Here is a 9313-nt window from a genome sequence, read left to right as displayed (position 1 = left end):
TAAGGTAGTCGGAATTAAAAAACGTCAGCCGGATATACCGTTCAGTGCTGTTCATTATTTTTTCTCCTAACTTGAGCTCATATGATTAATTTTGAAAAAAAAAACATCATGATATCCATGATGAAAGAGATAGATGTTCTAAAAAGTCAATTCTATTACACGATCGATCAGGCAGAAATGTATTATTTTCTCGGAGATTATATCATCCCAATAATAAAAGAAGAAAACACCATATCAATTTGTAACAAATACCACAAAAAAGGGGCGATTGCTTTCGTAACCGATTCGGTGGAAATTGAGGTCGTCACAATAGAGAAGCGGTTTCCGGATTTTGATAAAGTTGTCGATCCGCCAATATCACGGAATGGAAAATAAAATGGTGACAAATGGAAAATGATATTGGAAATAACGTCAAACCGAATGGAAAACAATTTGAAAATGTTTTTGACACAAAATTGTCATCTAAGAGTTCTCCGATTGGTACCGGTTTAATAGACTTCCTGAATTGTTTTTGCGATCTGTAGTAAAGGATGACACATCCAAATCGAGACCAGTTAATATTATAAAAATAACATGCTATGATATGGTTGGAATATCTGCAAAATTATAGAATTGATCAAAGGTGCCTTTAAATATTGAATACACAAATTATTCAATATCACTGAACATGATCCTACACCCCAACCCACTGATGATGGGGAGCCTTTCATAAAACGAATAAAACAGAATTTACGTCTTCAAACGATAGAACTTTTTATTCGAAATATGGGACGCAAATGTAATTAAAATTGTAGAAAATATCTCAGAAACTATACAAAGTGTTCCTTTATTCAAGATCCCATAAATGCTAAGCTGAGCAAAAAAAATGCTAAAGCTGTTTTAGCTAATCTTCTTGGCCCGACTTCAATTAAGTCATACAGTCATTTTACATATGGAAGTTGTGAAGGTTGTTGGTTGAAAAATTATCGATTACCAAATATTAGCGCACATCAGCTATTAAATCGAAATTCATTCGTTCAGGAACACTTGACTACCTTTGATTAAATTGTTACAAATCACAATAGAAAAAAAAGGAAGGACCACTAAGCAGCTGTAGAAAATTCCAATTTGTCGAACATTCCGTTTAATTTGAACGTCCAACTGGTTATTCATTAAATGAACCATCGAAAGCCCTGGACGGAAACTCATTACGTAATAATAATAATTCATTTATTAATTAATTTTATAAAGGTTTCCTAAATGCTTTTCCTGCATATCTCACGTTCGGTCCCAACTCCTCCTCGATTCTAAGTATTTGATTATATTTTGCTAAACGTTCGGATCTGCAAGGCGCGCCTGTCTTTATCTGACCTGTAGATAAACCCACTACCAAGTCGGCTATAAAAGTATCTTCGGTTTCACCAGATCTGGAATTCAGAAATCCTTTCATTAAAGTTACTTTTCGTCATCGGCCGCAAACAATTTTTAAGCAAATGCATTTTCTCAAATAATGTAATACATAGCTTAAGTCCTTGTTTAATTATTGCTCACCTCGAATTATTAAGTTAAATCTATAATATATATAAAGCTACAAATTTAGAAAGCAATTATAATTATTAAGAAATATTCATATGCACAATAAAGAAATTAATTGAAAGCTCTAGAAGTGGTCAAGTAACGTACTAATTGCTACGCACACAGAAAATTCGTAAGTTCTGTATAACAATTTAATTCAATAATAATTCAAAAAGTGGAGTTCGTACGATATAAGGTCAACATCGTCAAGCAAATTTCTCAAATCACCCAACAAACACTACATGCTTATTAATGGTATACAATGGTGTGGAACATAAGTGAAATTTTTGTCTATTGACGAATGTTGGTGAATGTTTATGAAAATGTTTTTTTAATATTTGATCTAAATAAACATATTTCCAAAATTAAGTTAGATTTTTAAAGTATTTGGCAAAGACGTTTGCTGCAACGATGTGAAGTACCTGTTTAAAATTTCAAAAAAAAAATTCTTATGACAGTAAAACATTCATAATAATAAACTTTCGACAATATATTCAGCACACTTGGGTTTAGACCCTTCATAGTACTCGGTTATAGATTACTTAATCTTGAATTTGCGATTAACTTAACTATTTTTATTGAAAAATAATGCCAAGGTATTTTACAAAATGTATAAAACGTTTAACAGAAAACACGATAGAGGAAACAAACCTGTGAGATACCATGGTACCCCAACCATTCTGTTTGGCCAACAAATGAGCCCTGATAGATTCGGTCACAGTACCAATCTGGTTTACTTTCAGCAGTAAACAGTTGCATGCCTTTTTGTCAACGGCCGTCCGAATGCGTTTCGGATTTGTAACGGTGAGATCGTCACCGACAATTTGAATGGTTGTATTGGCAGTTATACTGGCCCAAGCCTCCCAATCGTCTTGGTCGAATGGGTCCTCAATGGAACATACGGGGAAAGATTTTATAAAGTCTTGATAAATCGCAAGCAGTTTGTCAGATTTAATCCAGTTCTTCTTGTCGCTCTTGGGGTTCTTGAAATCCAAGTCGTATAATCCTGTAATAAACGTTCAAACAAAAGTTCAAATAGGACTTAAACGCTGCCAATCAGTATTTGCGCCTTTGGGATGAAATTAAATGATGAAAAGGATGTACAGAGGTAATCAACACCGTTTGTGAGCAAACCTTAAAGAAATAAAAAAAATTCGTAAAAATTGAATTGTACAAAACATCTTGCAAATTATATGAAGTCGAAGAAGAATCAAACAAATAATTCAACTCACTCAATGTAACAAAATAGAAGGAGAGAATATAAAAAAATGCAATGATACATAGGCAACGGAATATGTCACTGCATAGCCAATAATTGCAGATAGAATTAGACTGACTGACTGACAAAATTCCTTCAGAAATATCCAAAGTAATCAACAATTCGCAGAAATCGTTATCCCAACCTCCTTAAATATACGAAAAATTTGAGCAGGAACGTTATCCCGCGACTATTTCACAGTTTAACAGTCAAACGGTAAGAACAGTATAAACATTCATATACTTTGACACGATCGTGTTCGACTTTGAATGTACGGAATGTATGGAAGCTAAGGTGTTATGTGGTCTACGTACTATTATTTAGAACTGAAATGTCGATATCAACGAAACCGTATTAAAAAATATTCTATTCCATTCCAAGTTATAGTCAATAGTCCTTCAATTTTAATACTGGAGGATGAACTCAAAATAGAAAGAGTTTCGAGTAGGCGAGGCTACTCTCTGATGAAAAATCTAAAACTGCATTATCTATTACTACCACGCTATTGAGAGCTATTTCGTCTTTGAACTAATGAAATTCCGCAAATGTCGCTTCATGGTAGTTCAGAGGTCAATAAAATTCGCTGTAATACCACTAAACAGGGTTTATAAATAAAATTCGTGCAATAAAGTCCAAACTAACAAACCATTATTAACTAGACTGTGCATTAACGGAACGCCTAGTGAGCAGGAATTTGACTATTTAATGATTGAGCATTCAAAATATCAGCAGCTATTGACTCTTAACCCTCCACTGGTTAAAAACTTTGCAAGTACTTTCTTATCTGACTTGTCAGACGACTTGTCCTAGGACTCCCGTCTCTTAAAGCGAAACTTGTGTAGTTAGTTGTTCTTTGGACTGCCGACTCCCCATTTGAACTTTCTAAATGCAAGTCATGACAGTAGGGCTCAGACCTACGAGTGCTGTTGTGTAGGTTCGACAAGTCGATGAAGTTAGAGTGGTTTGTAATGCCAGTATTATTTATTGCTAGCACGACCTCTGAAAAATTACGTCAATCTTTGTCAGTCAGTGTCAACATTTCAAACTAAAATTTGGTATTTTTTGTTTCAATAACATGTTCTTCCTTTCAGATCTTTCAATAATCTTTAAATGCACTCTAATTTACTTAAACGATTCTACCACTCAACACACAGATCATACCAAATCTCAACATATTTGTTGGATATGTTAAACTGAGTTTTTAACTAATGACTCTTGCATGTATAAGGTCGTTAATTTTGTAGTATATTTTTCATATGCATTCATGTAGCGTTCTACATTTCACTAGTTCAAGAAGACTAACAGCATCCTGTTAGCGGCGTCCATTGAAAATTTAAATGGAGCAATAAGTCTTAAACTTTGCTGCGGAACGTTCGCATTTGCATTACAACGTCCATCCCTCTTCAAGAGGGACATTAACATACCCACTAAATATTAAAGAATCAACTCGACGCAAGATTTCGGCTTCTTTATTACGCCACCCATCACAATTCTGAGATTAATTTTCACAATATTGCAAAACTGGAAAATTAATGAAGCTCGTTCATTGTCAGCCTAGATGATTCGCATTTCGCTTTTAAACGTTGTAGGACCAATTATGCAGCATTGCATTTTTTTTTCTAAAAGTGATTTTTGCATTCGACTCTACTACAGCAATAAATAAAATAATAACCTCCCGGAAAAATTCTTGATATGGACTTCCCCCATTAAACAAAGATAAGCGAAAGTATTTTGTGGATATTAACTTTATCGAGGTTAAGTTAAAAATCTCCTGGAATATTGAAAGGTAAAAGAACACTTATGAAAAAATTCTGAAGTCACTGTTTTCAAGCAGACGTTGAAAGAATAAGCAACACATATTTTGCACAATAGAATATTACTCAAATTCGAATAACTAGTGTATATCGATATTCCGTGTACGGTCTATAGTCTAGGGCAACTAGAGACATTGGAACATTGATGGTGAAATGAGCTTATCCAATTGCAACTACTTACAAAATTTAATTAATTTAATAGACAGTTTCAATAACTTAATCGTTATTGGTAAATTATGTTTGGGAAACATTCACTTCGGTGAAATTTGGCTATGAATGGCAATAATAGTTAGCACTGTGCAAAACGATGTTTTGGAAAAACGTATTATGATGATAATGATTTGGTTAACTATTTGTGAGCAAATGCTGAAAATGTAAAGTGATTGTTCATGGTAGGTCTCTCATTCAAGCGCCAGTAACTAAGTAACAAACAAAATACCGTGTTTTTACCGTCTTTATAAAATTCTGACGCAGCCACATCCATCCCTATTTCGATCCTGCCAGTATACCCGGCCTTCGCAATAGCTTCATTTAATATGGTCAGCACTTCCTTGTTGTTTTGTATATTTGGCGCGAAACCCCCTTCGTCACCAACCGCAGTAGCATCCAAGCCGTACTTGTCTTTGATCATTTTCTTCAGCATCTGATAAGTTTCGGCGCCCATCTTCATAGCATCGTGGAACGAGGACGCACCGGTTGGCAAAATCATAAACTCCTTTAAGAATAACATACACTGTGTTTTCGTTTTATCATGGAATATTACAGTTAGAAGCAAAAAGAATTAAGCGTACCGTATATCTCATTGAGAGAACTGGTGGAACGGGAACTTGGACAGGATTTACAATTTGAGTTTGGCGAAAGCAAAGTACAATCAGAGCATCCAATAGTTCTCCATTAATAAAAGTAAACATCAGGGAACCAGTATGAAAAATTACTTATAAAAGTGAAAAGAACCGATCTGCATTCTTATAATAAAGAAAATAATAACAGCATGTCACCCTGAGCAGAAACCGTAACCTAAGAAGGAAGTAAAAAGGCATAGAAACTGAGATGTTCCGTGGCCCTGGTCCGACGCCAAAATCACATTAAATGAACCCCCGGCCTTTCTATCACATTTTTACCCACGAAACAATAACGAAACTTACCCTAATTTACTATAATTAAAAGTATTAGCATATTAGCCCATTTGCCCAAGGTGGGAAGCTGTATAGCAGATGAGCACTTGGGTGCTTAAAATATTTATTGACGTAATGGCGCCTTTTTATAATAAAGAATTTAATATAAAATTAATATAGAGTAGTTTGTTTTTTTCTATTCAATTTACTACTCCAATATAGTATAGTACATTGGTGAATAAATGTCGACGTCGACACTTTTTTTTATTGTGGTACTTTTTCTTTAAACTAATTCGAATATGGTTAAAAATTAATCATTTTCTCGAATGCAATACTACACACTTTTCTTATTCTTCTTAAAATCAAACTTTTTAATACTCATAGTTTTTCCGATAAACCAATGTGCAATAAGCTCCATCAAACAAATCTAGAGCACTCAGATAGGACAATGAATTGTATGTTCATTGGTACCTGTATCTATGCATAAAATTTTTGCTTTGCTTTTGTTTTGTTTATTTTTGTATAATATTAAATATAATATATTTCGTTATATAAGACAAGATGTTCTGTTAAGATTCATATTAATTTTAGAATCTATATAATGTTGAATTGAAACTTTTGATTCAAAAATTTGTGTTTTAAGGCTTCAAGGTAGTTTTCGGTGGACTGAAAAAAACTAACTAAACAGATAAAAATCATAGCCTAGAGTGTTTTCAAAATTAAAATTTATTGTCCTGTAAGAGTTTTTATTGTTTCATATTCCGCATCTGCAATTCAAAATTTGAATTTTGAACTGACTTTTATATTTTTACTTTCAGTTCCAATTTCATCAATGGGATGTCACAAAATCGCTTTTTCCTATTCGTATATCAGCAACTATAAGACATAAATCACTTAAATCTTAAAAAAAAACAATTTTGAAATTGAGAAAATTCGTAGCATTTTTCTAAGATATCCAGAAGAAAGCAAAAATCGCCATTTCTTTTATATTTTTTCCTAAACTCACGCAGAAAACAGATGAAGCAGATTCCTATTTTAAAAAATGGTGGCTTTATATGTCACCAACATGAAAAGTCCGATTTCAAATTTATTCTTGTAGAAAGTTTGTCTTATTTATTAATATCTCATAAAATAAACTCAAGACACAATAAGAAAGGCATATGCCTTTTTGTTTTTTTTTTGGAATTAATAAAATGTGTTTCATTTCAAAAGGGCTTAGAAAGTTACTTATCTGATACAGCTACTTAAATCACAAGCGAGGATTCAATTTCTAACACCCGGTATATTTGCAACGTGAATTGTAGCAGCAGCACATATGAAAATGAAAATATCTCGCGTATAACCAAAATATTTACCTGCATCGCCAACTTGTTTCCCGCGTGCGATCCGCCATTGATGACATTCAGTGCGGGTACCGGTAATACCAACTCCTTCACCCCTGCCAAATCCGCTATATGTCTGTACAATGGAAGACCTCTTTTCGCCGCACCAGCTTTACAAACAGCTAGCGACACCCCTAAGATAGAATTAGCCCCCAAATTTGCTTTGTTGTCAGTTCCATCGAGTTTAATCATGAACTCGTCAATTTCTTCCTGTTGCATGACATCAAAATTTTGTTTGACTAATGCCGGTCCGATGATATCGTTCACGTTGCTAACCGCTTTGGAGACACCTTTGCCTTGGAATTCCGTCGGGACATTGTCTCGAAGTTCTAAGGCTTCGTGAATACCTAGTGGAAAAGATCATTTTAATTATTTTGGATATATGGAAAGTCCGTAGAAATTGTGCATTATACGACAAGAATCTAGGGATGGGGGAAGAAAAAATATTCAACACAACTTGTGAGAAACAAAATTACTAAGACATAGACTTTTCTCGAAGTAGCTTTAAACTAGTCTCATTCAAGAACTTCTTAATACTCCGTTGATATTTACTTAACAGAATGGACCCTTAATTAGTAACATTGCATATTTACAATCCATGTGGAAAAATGAAAGTTTAATTTTCAACACGCCACTCTAAAATATAAATTGTGCGATAACGTCTCACATTGCCCTACTTTCCGCTACTGAAAGAACCATAACGCTGCAGTTACTAAAAACTTACTCCTAAAAGCTAATGTAACCTTTCTACCGTGGTCCATAAGATCACCAGAGTTATCGCTAATTGAACATATACAGGATATGATAGGTAAAGTCACAGCTATTCTTGAAGAATTTTCCTTCATCTAATTCGCGGACGCGCAACCCAATCTTGAATTTTTAAGAATTCTTCTCAATGAATTTGTTTGAAAATATAATCGGTTGTTGAATCACGTTTATCCCAAGTACTTCAAAAGATATTAATATAAAATACATTCACATTTACTTGGTGCTACAATTCCTATGCCAGGCAAATGCGAAATATTTACATTTAAATTCGTATTACAAAGATCCTTATTTTATTGCTCCCTTCACATATGCAGATTGAATTTTCTGTGAAAGGGAAAATACGCCTTTTTCTCTCCCAGAAAAGTTTACCCGTGCTTGCTCCAGAAGGAACGGCCGCTCGAAATATCCCCAAATTAGTAAACAGGTCCACTTCGACCGTCGGGTTCCCGCGGGAATCGAAAATAGTTCTCGCTCTCACGTCGTAAATAGGTTTAGAGCCTGCTTCTCGTTTGCATTCATCTTTGGTTTTACATGCCATTTTGAGTTGCGGTATTACTTTGCAAACACGGAAATTTTAAGACGCATCTGTTCCAAAATGTGACACTTACGTGTTTATGACTTTTTAGATAATATAGTTGTTGATCTGCCAAGTCGCAAAAAATATCTGGTGTCTAACAAAGACATACCAGAGTTCGCAAAGGCATTTATTAACTAAATTTTGGACTATATGCTGTAAAAGTAAATATTGAAACCTGCCAATAAAAAATATTTCGAACAATTTCCCTTGATCGATAACCTCAAAAGATTTTTGTTCATACTCGACATATATATACATATTTGATGAGAATGAAATAAAATTAGATACTACCTCGTCGAATAAATATGTTCTGATGAATAATTTCTTCAATTCCTCCTACTAAATACGCTCTTACCAGTACTAGCCCCGGATGGTACAGCAGCTCTAAATAATCCTAACTCGCTAATAAGATCAACTTCTACAGTAGGATTTCCGCGTGAGTCAAAAATCGTTCTAGCAAATATACTTCGGATAGATTTAGAAGTTTTTCCAGCATTTTCGCACCTCCTCTGACAGGACATTTTCAGCACGGTTGACAGTGAAAGATTTCGATTTTTATTGAAATTAAGTTAAATTTTTCAAGTCTAACCTGTCTATTAAAAGTCGCTGAAAGGAAACAAAAAAATGTCTACTGAAGAAACCTACATCCGAATGAAACAACAATGAAACAAGAGAAGCAAGAAGCTTCAATTTATAAATATTTGATGCCACTGATATGTGTATATCAGTTTACTAAACAGATATAGGGAAGTATTGCACACAAAAAATGTAATAATATCCTCCTAATCGTTTAAACAAGCGGCGACGTTCAACAGTTCAAAGGATTTTAGATCGATAGATCGTCA

General features: G+C 34.1%; 1 protein-coding gene across 2 annotated transcripts; it reads right to left on the bottom strand.

Moving 5' to 3' along the window:
- Nucleotides 1-1222: 1222 nt before the first annotated feature.
- Nucleotides 1223-8989, bottom strand: LOC132704075 (enolase-like). 2 transcript variants are annotated; one of them, XM_060673760.1, is made up of 5 exons: nucleotides 8824-8989; nucleotides 7097-7470; nucleotides 5077-5341; nucleotides 2206-2560; nucleotides 1223-1406 (listed from the first exon to the last, which is right to left on the bottom strand). In XM_060673760.1, the coding sequence occupies exons 1-5, from the start codon at nucleotides 8987-8989 to the stop codon at nucleotides 1223-1225; spliced, it is 1344 nt and encodes a 447-aa protein (XP_060529743.1). The 2 variants fall into 2 exon arrangements, with proteins under 2 accessions (XP_060529743.1, XP_060529742.1); XM_060673759.1 differs by lacking the exon at nucleotides 8824-8989 and adding an exon at nucleotides 8261-8494.
- Between the last annotated feature and the right edge of the window lie 324 nt (nucleotides 8990-9313).

The sequence above is a fragment of the Cylas formicarius genome, unplaced genomic scaffold (genome assembly GCF_029955315.1).
Source record: "Cylas formicarius isolate icCylForm1 unplaced genomic scaffold, icCylForm1.1 PGA_scaffold_6__28_contigs__length_40554024, whole genome shotgun sequence".
Lineage (NCBI taxonomy): Eukaryota > Metazoa > Arthropoda > Insecta > Coleoptera > Brentidae > Cylas > Cylas formicarius.
This window is presented reverse-complemented; position numbering and strand designations above follow the sequence as displayed.

Coding starts and splice junctions, on each gene's coding strand:
- LOC132704075 (XM_060673759.1), bottom strand. CDS start 8,429: ATGGCATGTAAAACCAAAGATGAATGCAAACGAGAAGCAGGCTCTAAA. Junction 7,471..8,260: donor TCCTTCTGGAGCAAGCACGG/GTAAACTTTTCT, acceptor CTTTTCCACTAG/GTATTCACGAAGCCTTAGAA. Junction 1,407..2,205: donor GGTACCATGGTATCTCACAG/GTTTGTTTCCTC, acceptor TCTGAATTCCAG/ATCTGGTGAAACCGAAGATA.